Raw genomic sequence first — 17,915 nt, 5'->3', positions numbered from 1 at the left:
TTCTGTTCTGGCCTTGTTTGATTCTTTTGCCCCCTTCCTCTTCCTACTTTGTGTCTTGTCAGTGTTCCCCTGGCTTGACTTGTTTTTGTTCTCCCTCTCCCCTGTTTTTCCATCCCTGCGCACTGAGGCCTGCGGGCATGTTGCACTTTGAAAAAAGAAAAAAAACCACAAATAAGACTTAGTCCCTCTCGGTTTGACTTGTCAGCCAGGTTCGGGCTACTTGATCCTGGGACATATTTTCAAGCATCCTGCTTGGCTTTGATGACAAGTTTGGGTTTTCTGCATAGCTAGCCCTCTCTGAAATCCACAACTCCAATCCCTAGAAACACTCTAGATTTTGCCTCAGAGAAGAGAATTCTGGGAGACGTACTTCATCCTTACTCTATCATCCAAGTCCAGATAACTTGGGCATGAGACAAGTGCTTCAAATTACGGTTCAGGTTTTCCATCTGTAATCACAGAAGATTCTGGAAGATGTAGTTCTTACATTTTGGGTGTTCCCCAAATGCTCTTCATAGTTTCCTCTGGGGCTAGTTTTTTCCATCTTGTAGCTGGCTTTGTGGACCTGGGGTTGGTGTTCACAGGCCAATGTGACAATGAACAAGTGGTCACTTTGTCACAGACACAGGCGCATTCAGGGGCTTCAGGAGAGCACTAATGTGGAATTTATTATACTAATCGAAAAGCCTGCTGATCAAGGGAAGGGAGCACCAAAGTCTGTTTGCTCTGGTTGCAAGAACCACAGAACTTCACCATCAGTTTTCCAAGGAGTGGGAGATGCACCCGCAACAGAGATTCTTTCACCATTGCAAGGAGAGCCTTCTAGCAGGTGTTTCTGGATTAAATCCCGATAATTGACACAGTTAGGATGTGGTATCTCCACTTTCACCTCTAATTTGAGGACTTGGGGATGACCGGAACCTCCAATCACACACACATGAACCAATAGAACTTTTGGCAGCTAGTCAATCAGTGTAGGCCGCCATTTTCAAATGTTCTAAAGCAAACACAAAGATGTGTTTTCCAGATGCCTTCCACACATCCCATGCTCATACACAGCGCCATGCAGTGGCATAGCAAGCACGGGCTGGGAGGCAGGGGCAGCTTGCCCCTCCCAGTGGCTCTTTTAAGAGCCAGACCGGGACAACGAGGGTGCCAAGCTGGAACACAGTGTTCCTGCTTAGCACCCACATTGTCCTGCAGCAGGACACCTTTCCTGTTCGTGTGACAGTTGAAGGTCCGGGCAGCAGAGCGGCCCTCCCAGGGAACTGACACGTTGTTCTGTGTCAACAGAGCATTACAATGGGAGCCATTAGGCACTGATGGGAGGGTGGGGGTACTATTAGCAGGGATGCTTGTCCCTTAAGAAATGCAAGTTGGGGTGATTAGAAGTGAGAAGGGTACATAATGACCAGCTTTAAAACCCAAGGGGGATTTGTTAGGCTCACATTAATCTGCATGATGCTATTGTGGTTTTGCATGCAGGATGGAGAGAAGAAAACTAAAGCCATACTCTTATTGCGCAACATAGTTCTATGACAATGTATATACTTTAAAGTTAGTTTATTATGAAAGGATAGTTTATTCTGTAATGTGATTTGTTTCCAAGGCATTGCTATAAAGTATTATTTAACAAAATGAAATGCAAAGCAAAACTTTAATAAATATCTTTAACAACTAAACCTGTGAAGATGTGTTCAGTTGCCTAAATTGCTCACATCCCGGTTTCACCATTTAACAAAAGTGTGTGATCATTTAATTGCACCGTCTTATCTGCAGCTCCCTAAGTGATTCATTTCATAGCTAATGTTAATATGTCATGCTATTATAAAAAAAAGCCTAATGACTATAGAATTGCTCCATATACAAAAATAGTGCAATTTAGGTATTTTGCACTACAAAGTTATTTGCCACCAGGCTTACTTGTGGCAACTGATTCAAAACTCACTTCCATGGTGCCTCCAAGTATCAAAGACTGATGATGCTCCTTGCAATGTCGTTTTCTGTAAAATCCCTTTTGTTGGTGCAATCCATATGCAAAGTAGGATGTTTGCATGTACGGTATGTGTTATTTCTTGGCTAGACTGGCATTTGGGACAGCCAGTCTAGCCCTTTCTTACTGTGGCATCCTGTCTGGGACCGCAGTGTTGCAGTGTGGTGCTGCTAAACCTGGCACGTACAGCAATGCGGTTATATGCTCCTGCTCTGTGAACCGCTCCAGGACAAATAATGCAGAGCATGGGCACACAGCTGCATGTCCCACTCTTCTATATGTTGCAGGGAGAGGGTACGGAGTCAAGTCATCATATGGTGGACAGGAGCGATTGTGTGTCAGTTTAGCATTATTTTTCCAAGGTGCATTTGGAGGGACAAGTAGCAGGACTTGTTTCGTGGCTCTTCCGCCTCCCCCTCTCCCCTCCCCCCCACTCTTGCAATGCTGGATACGTCCCTGGCACCACGCCATGCGGTAGTACATGGGAATGTGAGGCCTTAGAGTAAATACTTGTAAACTCACCCAAGGGCCAATGGTGGATCACTGTGAACTTACATTTAAGTAGTCCTTTGATCCCCGTGCCTGAATAAGTTGCCTCCCCCCTAGTACGGACAGTTGTGCTCTGCCACATTGCAGAACTTACATCCGCATTTCACCACAGTGGAGTCTTCGCACCCGCATTTCTAGAAGACAGCTCATGCACCTGTATTCTGACACAAACCAGTACTCCGTAAGGAACTCATGGTGGTAACATGTAAGAAAGACACAAGTGATAACAGTTCAAGGGTGTTTACTGAACAATGAATGCCGTATGCAGGTTGTAAAAACGCCTAATCATAACCTAAATCTAAGATCTGAGCAATCGTCGACCATCAAATGAAAAATAAGGCAGTCCTAGTGGCGTTGTGTCTAATAAAAGGGCCTATACTAAGAAATGTATTGCCAAACTTTACACCTAATACAAAAAAGGGTATGGGATAGTTTTCATGAAAAGAAAGAAGTTTTCTCAAATCATATGTCAGGATGCGCTAGACTGGGTCTTCCTTCCCAACATTTCGAGCATGGGGTAAGGTGGAATTGTGGAGCACAGTACAGTCTCTGGCTTCTTCAGCACGAGATGGAAGTTCAGTTTTCAGCTATCAGGGCTGTTGATGGCCAAGCCTCGTTTCAATGAAAGTCTCTTGCCTTCGAGGACCTGAGGTCTTCAAAAATACCAAAACACAAGTTCCTTTAACCAAATGAAAGTTTGGTAGGGCAAAAATGGTTCGCCCCTGGGTTCCCCTCCTCGGGGGGCTGACCCTTCTGTATTTCTTTCCACCGTTTACGTAGGGTGATGGTTTCACCTCTGGCTCCACCTGTTCTGGGTGCTGACCCTGCACGTATCGTATTCCACAAATTATATAACAGTTCCTTTATCAATCAACTTTGGGTGATAGCTTCACCCCCAGATCTCCCTCGGTCGGGCTTGTATCCCCTCTTGACTGCCAGCACTTGGGTGATAGCTTCACCCCCAGATCTCCCTCGGTCGGGCTTGTATCCCCTCTTGACTGCCAGCACTTGGGTGATGGCTTCACCCCTGGATCTCCCTTAGTCGGGCTCGGACCCCTCTCGGCTGCCAGTACTTGAGTGATGGCGTCACCCCTGGATCTCCCTCGGTCGGGCTCGGATCCCTCTTGACTTTAGCAGGATTTCTCTTCCCTCAAGTTCTTAATGGCTTTCCAAACAGTTCATAGTGGACACCCCTCTGCCGGGTCCACGTCCGTCAACACCCTGTTTCTCGGGACTTCCAGACTCTGCGGCTCTTGGGATTCACTTCGCTTGTTTCCTCTCACCGCGGGATTCACTTCCCTTTCTTTCACACAGTTTGTAGAACAAAGTCTTTCGATTGTACAGGGATTTTGCTTGACCCTCAGTATGACCACGTTGACCTATTTCGGTGGCCCTTTTATGGCCTTTTGGTTTTTGTAGTTTCGCTCACATGGGGTTCAACCAGATTCCCTTGAGTTAGAACCCACTTGGTGCCAGTTTCCCTGTGCAGCTGGTCTCCCTTTAACACTTTTCACAGTTCATTGAACAGTTCAAACGTGCCACTTTGTGATTCTCTTTCAACACAGCCTGTTTATCGGTTCTCCCCTTGACTCACTGGCTGTGATGAACCGCTTGGCTTTCGGCTTCTCTGGAGTCAAGGCCGGTACCGCGGTCGCAAGAGCTTCCCTTGTTCCTGCTTATCGGCGTAGGCTTGCCGGGTGTACCGTTGACATCTGCTGCAAGACACTTGTGCTATTGTTTGTGGTGTTAGGCACTCTTCCACAAAGGTTCCGTGGGCCTGGGACAAGAAAGGCAAGGTCACTTCTCTCCTTGCCACCCTATCGATTCCTGCTGCCTTTCTCCTCTCTTGAACTGCTGTGCTTGATCAGTCGTCTTATTGTGCTGTATGCCGTGCTCGTACTCTGCTCTCGGGCTCCACCTTTTATCCCTCTGGGGAAGGGAAAGAGCTGTCAGGTGTGTGTAATTCAGGTTAATTGCCTGATTTTGCCTCACCCTTGTATTGGGACATGTCAGGTAAAGGGCTCTGGTGTTAGTCTGTTGTCCTTTGTGATGTGCGAAAGTGTGTGTGTCGGAAAAGGGTGGGGGGTGGTGGTTTCGAATGTCCTACTTGAGAGGATGGGGAAAAAGTGTCAAAGGAAGGGGGATACCGCGTCTCACCCGTCGGTGTCCCACTCCCACTCCTCAAGGACCCTCCCCATCCAGGTGATCCTCCCTCAATGGTCCCAAGAACTGGATCGAATAGTGATGGCCGTGTCCTGGCCAGCTGGATAACGGATCCTCGAGGTTTAGACAGGGAGACACTTTCAGGTTTCTCACAACTCGCACCTGTAGACCAGCACAGAACTGACCAGGGGGTGAGCACCCCTCGGGGAACACATTCTCTAACAATGTCAATACCCATTCAATGCAATGCACTAAAATCTGGGCAGCGACACCCCCGCCCCCCAGAAATTCATAAGTTGGCTCCCTGGTAAATGACAGGAATGCTCGACCCCTTTGCAGCATAACTCACATCCACATTACATGACAGAGCAGCAACTACGTTCATAGAAAAGCACAGCAGCCATATAAATTGTATCACACAGCAGCGTAAAAACAGAACTAACTTCCACTCACAACAATATTTTATACGCTCATACCATCACAGCACAGATCGCACGCCCGCATTCTATCACATCACAAGCATCCAAAGTATACGACAGAGTAACGGCATGCAGTCACAGTGCAGCACTTGCACCCACATCACAGCAAAGCACACACATCGGCATACCGTCACGGTGCAGCCCTTGCACTGACATCAAAATACACACATCGGCATACTGAACAGGGGGTCGGGGTCCTGAGGCCACCCCTCTGGCCCCCCCCCAAAGTTCATGACGAGACGAAAGGCCAGAAATGCTCACAGCCACACATCTTATTTAGGACAAATCCCAAGTGCACACACGATTGACAAGTACACTGAAAGGTATCCTCTCAGTCAGTCATACCGACCGAATACAATGCAAATCTTGCCATGTGTGGGAGAAGAGCCTGTGATCGTGGACAGAGACGCCTATATGGACAGCCTCGACTGCACCAAGAAGCCAAGATGCTGACATCATTAGGCACATTTGCAGTCCTGCACTGCATCACACAAACACACCCGCATACATGAAGAACATGAGTGCACAGTTCTATAGCTAGAGGACAAAAACATATACATACTGTCATTGTTCTGATCTCTTCAGGCCTTCCTCTTTTGATCCCTCTCACCACTCCTCTCTCCTAGAGTGATCCCTTTCTCCTTTCTGCCCATCTCACCCTCTCTACCCTTCAGGCCAAGCCAACTCCAGCACTGCCACTTACTTTCTCGGTTATCTGACCCATGAAGCGTGTGTCAGTGGAGGCTTTCGCCGCTCCTTTCTCCCCCTCCTCACCCCTTTGCTGACTCACACTCAGACAACAGGGAACTGCTGGTCCTAGACAACATGGCTGGTGCTCAACATCAGACTACTGGTCCTGACAGTGTGACGGATGATTTTATTGTGACTACTTGTGACTACTTGTCATGACATTGTTGCGACTACTGATCCAGACTTCCGAGACCAATGCTTACCATGCTTATTCTAGACAACATACCAATGGTTAGCATGTGACTGCTTGTCCCCGACAGCGTGAACAATGCTCTAATTAAGGCTAATGGTCCAGAAACCATCACCAATGCTCAATATGTGTCTGCTTATCTAGACTGCATGACTGTTGCTCTTTTTGAGACTACTGGTCCATACACTATTTCAACTACTGGTCCAGACAACGTGAATGATGCTCAACATGCAACTGCTTATTCTAAACAACATGCCAATGCTTAGCATGTGACTGTTCTTCCCAGACGGCATGAACAATGCTCTGATTGAGACTACTGGTCCAGTAATTCTTACCTGCACCTCCGATGGGGGGTGGCTCAGCTCGGCACCCACAGCCTCTTCCCCCTGCTGCAGGAAATCTGGGGGAAAGGAGTGCATCAGCATCAAGACAACATGCTCCACACTGCTATATCTGATACTCTCAATGTTCTTGCCCCTGTCATGAGGATCCACTTGAAGGCCAAAGCCAAGTGCAATTCTTGGTACGACTCTGACCTCGTCACCCTTAAACACAAGTGCAGGGTGGCTAAGAGGAAATGGCGTGCTTCGGGTACACCCTCTGACAAACTGGCCTGCCGCCTGCTCCAAAGGCAATACCGGCTCTCCGTCCGCACCAAGAAGAGAGCCCACATCCAAGCCTGCGTCTTCGCGGCATCTACCAACTCGGCCGAACTCTTTCAAATCTGCAAGGAGCTGGCTAATCCAGCTGCAGTCTCTACCTCTCCTGTCCCCTCCCAGGCCCTCTGCACGGCCCTGGCTTCTCATTTCATCTCTAAAACTCAGTTATGCAAATTGACAAGGGGGGTCCTGGGAGTCCCTCTGCCAGACATTAGTCCTGGTTACAAGGGACTTACCCAGAGTCTTTAGCTCACTATCTTTCACAGAGAAGAAACATCCCAAATATATCAGTCTTTGTCCTGCCCTGGGGCAGTCCAGCACCGAAATGCTAGGCAATTCTCCTCTGAACAAGAGTACCAACAGCATCCCCAGACACGTGTTTCGGTCTGGTTGGACCTCATCAGTAGGGAGGAGCTGTGCCTCTCTAAGAATAGTGAACAAGGGGTCCACGTCTGGATTCCCCTAGTAACTTGGGGTGAGACCCAAAGTTACTTAATTATGCAAATTGACAAGGGGGGGTCCTGGGAGTCCCTCTGCCAGACATTAGTCCTGTTACGAGGGACTTACCCAGAGTCTTTAGCTCACTATCTTTCACAGAGAAGAAATATCCCAAACATATCAGTCTTTGTCCTGCCCTGGAGCAGTCCAGCACCGAAATGCTAGGCAATTCTCCTCTGAACAAGAGTACCAACAGCATCCCCAGACACGTGTTTCGGTCTGGTTGGACCTCATCAGTAGGGAGGAGCTGTGCCTCTCTAAGAATAGTGAACAAGGGGTCCACGTCTGGATTCCCCTAGTAACTTGGGGTGAGACCCAAAGTTACTTAATTATGCAAATTGACAAGGGGGGTCCTGGGAGTCCAAACTCAGGACATCATGTCCTCTCTCTCTTCCTCTCCCCCCTCTCCCTCTACTCCCTGCTCTCCCTCTGGCCCTTCTTCGACCACCTCTCCTCCTTCCTTCTTTGCCTTTCCCCTGTTCTCCTCAGACGAGTTTTCTAGACAAGTCTGATCTATGAAAGTCTCGTCAAAACAGGTTCATCCCTGTTCCTCCAAAACCATCAAGGACCACATTGACAATCTGGGCTCCTGCTCTGGCTGATTTCTGCAACCACTTCTTCGCCACCGGAGTCGTCCCCTCCCCCCTGAAGCACTCCCTTGTGCACCCTCTTCTTAAGAAACCCTCCGCCGATCTTTCCTGTCCGGCTAACTAACGTCCAATCTCCATCACTCCTTTCCTAGACAAACTCCTGGAAAAGCTGGCCATCTCCCAGCTTAATCTTCACTCTGAATCTGTTGGTTGTCTCCATGACCATCTGGCTTCAGAGCTGCCAGAAGCACGGAAACTGCTCTCCTGAACATCCGTGAAGACCTGCTCTCCAACCTTGATTGCAACACCCAGTGTCCTCATTTTACTTGCTCTCTCTTCTACCTTTGCCACGGTCAACCATGCCATCCTGCTCAACCGTCTGCATGATAACCTGGGTATCACCGATCAGGCTCTGGCTTAGCTGACCTCCTTCATCTCCGATCGACCATCCCAGGTCCAGTTCGGGTCCTTCCTCTCCTCTATCTCTCTCTCTACCTGTGGTGTTCCCCAGGGGTCTAACCTCTCTCCCTGACTGTTCAACCAATACCTGACACTTCTTGCCCACCGCATTGCCGATCTCTGCCCCAACTTCCAGTGCTATGCGGATGACAATCAACTCATTTTCAGGCTCCCTTCTGCCACCTCTTGCCCTTCTCTCATCTCTGACTGTCTGCCATCCAGGAGTGGTGTGCCTCTAATATTCTCTGCCTTAATGCCAGTAGGACCGAGATTCTCCTCATCGGCACACCTGCTCCCTCCTTTCCTGTCACTCTCTGGCCAGCCTCTCTTGGCCCTCTTCCTGCTCCCACCGGTGAGGCTAAAAACCTTGGGGTCATCTTAAACTCCACCCTTTCCTTCTCTCCTCATTTCGCTAATGCCTCTAAGAGATCACACTACCAGCTGCACCTCTTCAGAGGTATTCTGCCTTTCCTCTACTTTTCCCAGAAGTTCACCGTCTCCAGAACTCTGGTTCTTTATGCTGGACTACTCCAACAGCCTCTTTCTAAATCTGCCCGCCTCTACTCTCCGCCCTCTGCAACTCATCCAAAACAGGACTGCGAGACTTGTCCTTGGCCTCAAGCCCAGGGATCGTATCTCTCCAGGACTGAACTCTCTGAACTGGCTCCCAGTGGGGGTGAGAATTCAGTTCAAACCCCTGTGCATTGTCCACAAGGCCTTTTGGGGCCTGGCGCCTCAAACCCCAACGATCTCTTCCTAAATATCTTCCTTCTCGAGCTCTTCGCTCATCTGCCTCCAACTCTGTCAGGGTTAGTCGTTTCTCCAAGCAGCGAGTTGGCAGTAGATCTCTTTCTTCTGCTGGGGCTTCCCTCTGGAACAGCCTCCCTGCCTCACTGAAACTGGAGGAGACCCATCTCTGGTTCCGGAAGCACCTCAAGACCTTCCTCTTTGCTTCTGCTTTCTCTCCTCCTCTCCCCTGCTGATCTCCTGGCTGAACCTGAAACTGCACTGGTTGCCTGGCTACCCTCTGATCTCGCGTCCAGGTCCCATCCCCGCCAGTTGCACACCTGCACTGCCCCCCTGGCAACCCTTGCACTTGGGGACTGTTTCTGTATCCCTACAGCCCCTACTAGCACTTGGCACCCAATGTCAGCACTTACCCCTGCACTTGCCACCAGCTGGCCGCACTTTTGTTTATTTATTATTTATTGTCTTATTTATTTAACTGTTATCCTATTTACTGCACTGCCCCCTCCTCTTTCCCCTCACACTTACTACCCTTCCCCCCCTCCCCTGCACTTGCACTTGCATAATCTCAATTTCACCTGGCCTAGTAGGATCGCTATCTCTGTCTTCCCTCTGTTTCCCCTCCCTTGTCTCGGCGCACCTTGAAACACTTGTGTATAGGCGCGTTATAAATGCCATATATCATATTATAGCTTTTATTATTTTTGCATTAGCCAAATGCAGTAACACAGAACCGCAAGCACAAGAGATCCTGAGCAAGCTTGCTGATGCTTATGGCCAATAGTCATGTGGACATACAGGAGTATATATGGAAACTGATTGAACCAAGTGTGACTAACCCATAGAGAACATAGTATAACATGGACAATGTAGAAACCGCATTATAAGGTTTAGGAAAATGACAGCAGGCCTCAAGCCAATGAACATGAAACGAGCCAAGCTGACTAAAGCTACAGCGAAAGCAAGACAAGCTCACAGCAAAGGTCAGAGATATGTGGACACATTTCAATCCCCAGACGACAAAGGGACTAGCTGCAGAGAAACAGAATAAATCCTCATGAATGGGAGCTGGAGAGCTCAATTTTCTAGTCTCTAAACACGTGATACAGCCAAATGAGACAATGGGCAGTCTTCCGTGGTGGGAAAGAGGAACCGATCCCAGCAAGCCAGACGCAGACTGCAACAAGTGTTGTGATGTAAGGAGCATATTCTCATAGGCATAGGTGGTACACACAAGTTACCATGCAGACACATATTCGTTCACATCACCTTGAACAGGTGCACAGCAAGCCGAAATCTCGATCGAGTCCCAGGCCTGGGGGGATCAGCTCTAACCAATCACAGCTTAGAATCCCGGGTGGATGGCAAGGGCCAAGACCTAATTGTAAGCCCACTACTCTACAACAATGTAATAGATAGTTCCTTGGGGATGGGACAGACCAGCCACCTTACATGTGAGGACCAGTAGGATAACCTCTCTAAGAGACTGTATAGGTTATGGAACTCTCAATACCCAATCCCTCATGCTGATAGGTTTATTGGGAAGGGCCCAAATGGTGATGCCAGAGTCCCACAAAACTAGCCTGCGTGCTATGGAATATCGAAATGTACCAGAATTTTCCTGTAGTCTTATATTGATCCCTGTTGGTTTTATTTGCAATAAACCGCAGTTTGTATTTGCCGTTGACCGATTCCTCCGTTTGTTCTGGGAAGGTGTTGGGCCCCCGAAGCCCGCAGACCCCAGGATCGCTCTGGCATACCTGGGAGTCCAACCCAACAATACTGTGACACATCATAGCAAAGCACACACATCACAGCAAAGCACACATATCAGCATACCGTCACAGTGTAGCACTTGCACCCACAACATAGCAAAGTACACCCATCGGCATACCGTCGCACATCCTAGCAAAGCACACACATCAGCAGACTGTCACAGTACAGCACTTGTACCCACATCATAGCAAAGCACCCACATCGGCACCCTGTCACAGAGCAGCACTTGCACCCACATTGGCACACCGTCACAGTTCAGCACTGCACCAACATCATATCATAGCACACACATCGGCATACGATCACAGTGCAGCACTTGCACCCACATCATAGCAAAGCACATATATACATCAGCATACCGTTGCTGTGTAGCATGTGCACCCAATTTTGACTATCAAATTATTTGCATTGGCATTACATGACAGTGCCCAGACCTGCATTATAGCTGAACACTGCACCCAGTCACATTCTCTCACAACACAGCCCTCAGCCACATTCTAACAGAACAAATCACGGAGTAAAATTCTAGCACAACACAGCACTCGGTCACATTCTATCACAACACATTACTCAGCCGCATTCTATCGCAACACAAAACTCAGCCACATTCTATCACAACAAAGCACTGAGTCATATTCTGACACAACACAGCACTCAGCCACATTCTATCGTAACAAAGCACTCAGTAATACTCTAACACAAAACAGCACTGACACACATCACATGGGAACACACACCCAACACCATGTAGTTGCACCAGCATGGCATGACAACGCAGCACTCACAGCTGCATCCCACAACAGAGTGGTACTCAAATGCCCATCACATGAAAGCAGAGCAGTGTTATCTACAGCACTTCACATCAGAGCGTTTACAACTGCCCATAAAAGCACTTACTTTACAGCCCATGACTGGAGCGGGAGTGCTGTGGTCAGTGCTCTTCTAACAATGTCCACCCCAGCCAGTTTTAGCGCCCTTGCAGCAGCCAGCCGCAGGACCTCAGAGGAAACCGGGTCACTGAACGTGGTCAGTGTCTGACACCAGCGATTCAGCAGTGTGGGTTCCTCGAGTGCTGACCTGCAACTGGGGCAAGAAAGAAGAGAGTGGTTGACAAGACTGAGACCACCCCCACCAAATTAAAGTGCTAGGGTAAAGAGTTCAGCAAGGATCCCTTTTAGATAAAAAGTTGCTTGTTTACAATATCCCAAACTCTGAAGATTCAGTGCAGAAAACAAAGTTACCAAAACAGTCTTGCCTTGCAACAGTTTCTCACACTGGGGGTACAGTGTTTCAATTTCTCTGCAAATACAGTGTAAAATTAAAGACAAAAAACCTTACCCAGAGTTTTTTCAGCTTCTAATTCACATGCTAGAAAGACCAACACCTTCAGCACAGCACCAGGCACGACCAGTGGAGGAAAACTATCATTCAAAACGGTGGACAGGCCAGATATAGGCTGGGTCAAGCCCTTTGAGCCCATAATAGCTCCAGGGAACAAAGCAATTTAGCACAAGAAGAACAACCAATTTCAGTCGTCACCCAATTAAAAGTAATACGTGCCGGCACCTAGCACAAAGTGACAACCAGACTGAGGTTGGAACATAAAACAAAAGTTCCCATCCCCAGTTGCTCAACGTAGTTTGTAGGAGAAGGTTGGGGTGAGCAGTGGGACAGTGTTGGGAGTGAGATAGGAGATCCTGGAGGAGAGTGGTTGATGTGGTAAAACCTGAGATGTAGGAGGGGATAACCAGGAGGAAGTGACAGGATCAGAGGAGAGAAAGGTTGACAACTGTCCCGGAGCTGTTAACAAGTGAGAATAAGTTGGTATCGACAGAGGAGGAGGTGGTAGTGTCAGAGAAGGAGGTAGCAACAACAGTGAAAAAGGAGGCAGTGGAACAACAGCTGAGTGAACAGAGGCGATCAACCCACTAGCCAGAAAGGACAAAGCACAAGTAGGCCAATTTGGCATATGCTGTCATGAACCGTCGTCTACGTCCTTTCTGGACCTCCTGGTCCCTGACTCACAGGGGATTGCATGCAGTTATCCTTCCAACATGGCCGCCCGGAACAGAATACTCCGGATCAGTCTATGCGCTCCACGCTGCTCATCCTACAAAAGAGACACGCCCCGCGGCTCTGCGCGTCCCAACGCTACCGCTACCTGTAGTCGGACGTGCTTAGCCGGAGTTCGATCGGGGCTCTCGCTCGATTCCTGGTTCCCAGTCCCTTGAATTCCCTCCTTTTCCCTTTCCTGCCCAATCTCCTGGAAAACCTTCCGCGCTCGATTCATGGTCTTCCGTGCCTTCGAGCGTACCTTAATTACTTCCTGGAATTACCCTGGACTTGTAGAACGCTCCTGGAAACTGAACCGCTACTCTCACGCTGGACGCCGAAGACCGGCGTTCGGGACTATACAAATCCCGGACCATAAAGAAGAAGAAATCCCAGAAGGTCACAAGTACACAAGAGAAACAGGTGAGAAGGGGAGAGCCTTGTGACAGATTGAGACGCCTTAAAAACGATACAGCTTCAGAGATGGAAGCCGCCGTTCAAGGCCTCATGCGATGCATGCAGGAATTAACAACGGAGGTACAGAACCGCAAGCTAGAGAACGCAGCATTGAAGCAGCTAGTTCTATCACGTGATTCCGCAACCAAAGAAAATGTAATATTGGGTGGAATAGTGGACAAGTATGACGGTTCTTCCAAGACTCTCCGCGCCTTCCTTGATTCGTGTTTAGTTCACTTCACGTTCAAGCCCGACTACTTCTCCACTCCTAGAGCAAAGGGGGGTTTTATGATTTCACACCTCACTGGAAATGCATTGACTTGGGCAACCCCCCTAGTCAATACAAGCAACGCTCTCCTGGATGACTATGATGGCTTTGTGAGAGTCCTTAAGGAAATGTTTGATCGCCCAGAGCAGGTGTATAGTGCTCAAGAGAGACTACTCAAGTTTCAACAAGGGTCCCAGGATATGCTCACCTATGTTACTCGTTTCAAACAACTTGTGAAAGAAGCAGACTGGTCTCCAGAAGCTAGTTTTACACTCTTCCGAAGGGGGCTGAACGAACAAATAAAAGATGAGCTCGCTAGGGTGGCCCGCCCAAGCTCCTTCCAGGCTCTTATGGATCTATCCTTACAGATAGATTTCCGAATCGAAGAAAGAAGAGCAGAGAAGAGGAAGTCTAAGGCAAGTCTCCAAAACACCATCACGGAACATGCCCCTAGAGCAGAGTCAACTGTTCCTTCTACCCCAGACCCAGAACCTATGCAACTAAGAGCCTTTCGTGGACCCATTACCCCTCAGGAAAGGATGGACGAATCCTTACTGGTCTATGCATGTATTGCGCCTCCGATAAACATCTTTTGAGAGAATGTCCCATTGCTCCTCCACGGCGTTCGGGAAACGCCAGCTCCCAATCCTAGATGGAGCACAGTGTCGGGAGAGAGATGTTTGCTCTACATCAATTCCATCTTTGAACTCTCCTGGACAAATTAACCTTGTGGTTCTGCAGGCCCTACTCTCGCCTTCCAAGACAGAATCCTACCCCATCCTGGCATAAGTTGGCTGCGGAGCTATGGGCGTATTTCTAGATCAAGATTGGGTCACTGCTCATAACATTCCACATGAAAGCCGAGTTACAATAATTGATGGAAGGCCTCTTTCCTCAGGACCCATTACCCTTCAGACTAAAGAGATTCTACTTTCTATTAATCAAGATCAAGAGAGAATCAAATTTGACCTCATTAAATCAGCCCATTATCCGATGGTTCTTGGGATGCCCTGGCTGCAGAGGCACAATCCTTACATCAACTGGGCAGCCGGCTCACTGTTTCTTGGATCTGAATTTTGTATGGCTCACTGCCTATCCCTGGATACCTTACCAAAGCCTTCTAGAGACTTTCAAGAGAACCAACAAAGTCCAGTTACCGTTTCAAACATCATCCAGATTCCCAGGGCCTACCAAGCCTTTTCTGATGTTTTTTCGACCGCGATGGTCCAAGCTCTCCCTCCTCACAGGCCAGAGGATTGTGCCATCGATACCGAACCCACAGTTGTGATTCCTTTCGGCAGAATGTTTATATTATCTGAACCTGAAAAGAAGGCTCTCCGAGAATACCTGGATACTAACCTGGAAAATGGCACCATACGCCCGTCCAAATCTCCAGCGGGTGCTTCATTGATCTTCGTTCCAAAGAAAGATACCGAAGAACTCAGACCATGTCTGGACTACCGTGGTCTAAATCAGTGCACTCTCAAGGACCGTTATCCTCTACCCCTCTCATCTCGGATATCCTGGAAGCAGTCAGAGGTGCAGTAATCTTCACAAAATTAGACCTAAGTGGTGCTTACCATCTCATTCGTATAAAGGAAGGTGACGAAAGGAAAACAGCCTTTAGAACTCCCTTCGGCCATTTTGAATATCTGGTCATGCCCTTTGGACTTGCTAATGCCCCAGCAGTTTTTCAACGTTTCATGGATAGGGTGTTCTCGGACATGCTGTTCCTCTTCGTTATCGTCTACCTGGATAACATCTTGATCTACTCCAAGGACCTTCTAAGGCATGAAGAGCATGTTAAGGCAGTCTTATAACGAATATGTGAACACAAACTCCTAGCTAAACCCGAGAAATGCCTGTTTCATGTCACTTCTGTTCATTACCTAGGATTTGTCCTTATTCCAGAAGGAATTGGAATGGATCCTTCAAAGGTAAAATCCATACTATCTTGGCCGGCTCCCACATCCGTGAAACAGATTCAATCTTTCCTGGGACTTGCCAATTTTTACCGAAAGTTCATACCATCCTTCTCTGAAATTGTTCAACCGATCATTGCTCTCTTGAAGAAAGATGCTCCATTTCTCTGGTCTACAGATTAAGACAAGGCATTCCAACGATTAAAGACAGAGTTTACTCAAGCCCCCATCCTGGCTCAACCCGATATTAACAGAACATTCCTAGTGGAGACGGATGCATCCAATTACGCCATCGGAGCAGTACTAAAACAGGAATTTGAGGACAAATTGGAGCACCCCATTGCTTACCTTTCACAAACGCTGACGCCCAGTGAGACTCATTATTCCGTCTTGGAAAAGGAACTGCTAGCCATCCGCCAAGCCTTCACAGAATGGCGACACCTACTCCTGGGAGCTGGGCATCCAAGTCCAGGTCCGGACGGACCATCGAAATCTTCAAGTTCTACAATCTTTGGAGTGTAGGAACAGTCGTCAGGCCTGTTGCGCCTTCTTCTTTGCCCAGTACCAGTTCCACATCCATCATGTCCCTGGATCACAAAACATAATTGCGATGCACTTTCCAGATGTCCTGACTATGAAAACTCTGAGGATCGGACCTTTCCAAAGATGTTTCCTCACACGATCTTTGTTGCCCAAGCACTCACCCTCCTGGAGAATATCCAAGGCCAAACTCGACTTTCGGACCTCTGGAAGGAGCACAAGAGAAATAACAGATGGAATCTCACAGATAAGTACGGGTATCTATTCAAAGATAATCGCCCAGTCATTCCCACTCCTGGACAGAGACAAAGGATCACAAGTCTATGTCATGATACCTTACATTCGGGACATCGTGGGATAACCAACACTCTCCATCTAGTACAAAGACAGTTTTGGTGGCCCAAGATGAAGGATGATATTAGGATCCATGTCCAAACATGCGCAGTTTGCAATCAGAACAAACACGATAATAAGAAGCCAGCCGGACTCCTACTCCAACTAGCAATACCAACAAGACCCTGGGAAGTCATCGCCACTGATTTTATCCTGGAATTACCACCCTCTAGAGGCTACACAACAATCATGGTCACTATTGATTTGTTTACTCATATGGCTCATTTTACACCCTTATCCAAACTACCTTCCTCATCAGACCTTGCCGGAATTTTCCCTGGAACACATATTCCGACTTCATGGGTTGCCTTCCAAGATCATTTCAGACCGAGGACCTCAGTACATATCTCAGTTTTAGAAGCAAGTATGTCGTATTCTGGGAATCCAACGTGCCCTATCATCTGGCTACCATCCACAAACCAATGGGGCCACGGAGCGTGTGAACCCGACTCTCGAACAATATCTACGATGTTTCGCCACCAAAGTTCAGGACGATTGGTCACTCCCAATACCTATGGCTGAATTCGCCTATAACAATTCAGATCATTCAGCTATCAAGACCAGTCCCTTCTTCTGTAGACAAGGATCCAATCCATCCATCAGTCCTACCCTCCGTACTCCCACATCCTACTCCAGTACCTGCAGTAGACTCCTGGATCGAAAACCTCATCACAGTACATAAGGAGGTTAAGGAATACCTAGAACGAGCCCGAGAAGATGTCAAACGTTATGCTGACTCTAAAAGAAGACCTGGACCTTCCTATTCAGTAAGGGATAAGGTTTGGTTATCCTCGAAGCTCCTTCCTCGACACCGGAGCCCCAATAAACTGGCTCCCAGATACTACGGTCCCTTTTCCATACAAGAAATCATCAACCCAGTGGCCTTTCGACTTCAGTTACCTGAATCTTGGAAAAGAATCCATCCAGTCTTTCACACTTCTCTGTTAAAACCATGCATTCAGTCATCACGAACAGCTCCTAGATCTACCCCTGTTATTGTAAATGATCAACTGGAATACGAGGTTTCCAGGATTTGTGACTCAAGATATCGACGGGGTCAACTACAATATCTGGTTGAGTGGAAAGGCTACCCCTCCAGTGAGCGTACATGGGAACCCGTGTCAAACATGAATGCTCCCAGATTGGTTCGACGATCTCATCTGATCCATCCGGGCAAACCCGGAGGAACTGGTTTCCAGAGGAGGCATACTGTCCTGAACCGTCGTCTACGTCCTTTCTGGACCTCCTGGTCCCTGACTCGCAGGGGATTGCATGCATTATCCTTCCAACATGGCTGCTCGGAACAGAATACTCCGGATCAGTCTATGCGTTCCACGCTGCTCATCCTACAAAAGAGACACGCCCCCGCGGCTCTGCACGTCTCAACGCTACCGCTACCTGTAGTCGGACGTGCTTAGCCGGAGTTCGTTC

At 48.3% G+C, this 17,915-nt stretch overlaps 1 protein-coding gene across 4 annotated transcripts in view; it reads right to left on the bottom strand.

The window, feature by feature from the left end:
- LOC138492643 (tRNA (32-2'-O)-methyltransferase regulator THADA-like) overlaps positions 1 to 17,915 on the bottom strand; it is a 511,604-nt gene that overhangs the window by 88,593 nt on the left and 405,096 nt on the right. For all 4 annotated transcript variants that reach the window (XM_069619943.1, XM_069619946.1, XM_069619944.1 and 1 more), the window contains one exon: positions 11,751 to 11,936. In XM_069619943.1, the coding sequence (XP_069476044.1) occupies positions 11,751 to 11,936 (186 nt within the window). The remainder of the gene's footprint in view (positions 1 to 11,750; positions 11,937 to 17,915) is intronic.

The sequence above is a fragment of the Ambystoma mexicanum genome, chromosome 10 (genome assembly GCF_040938575.1).
Source record: "Ambystoma mexicanum isolate Mex_15411 chromosome 10, UKY_AmexF1_1, whole genome shotgun sequence".
Taxonomy (NCBI): Eukaryota; Metazoa; Chordata; class Amphibia; order Caudata; family Ambystomatidae; genus Ambystoma; species Ambystoma mexicanum.
Note: the sequence above shows the minus strand (reverse complement) of the source record. Positions and strands in the feature narration are given on the sequence as shown.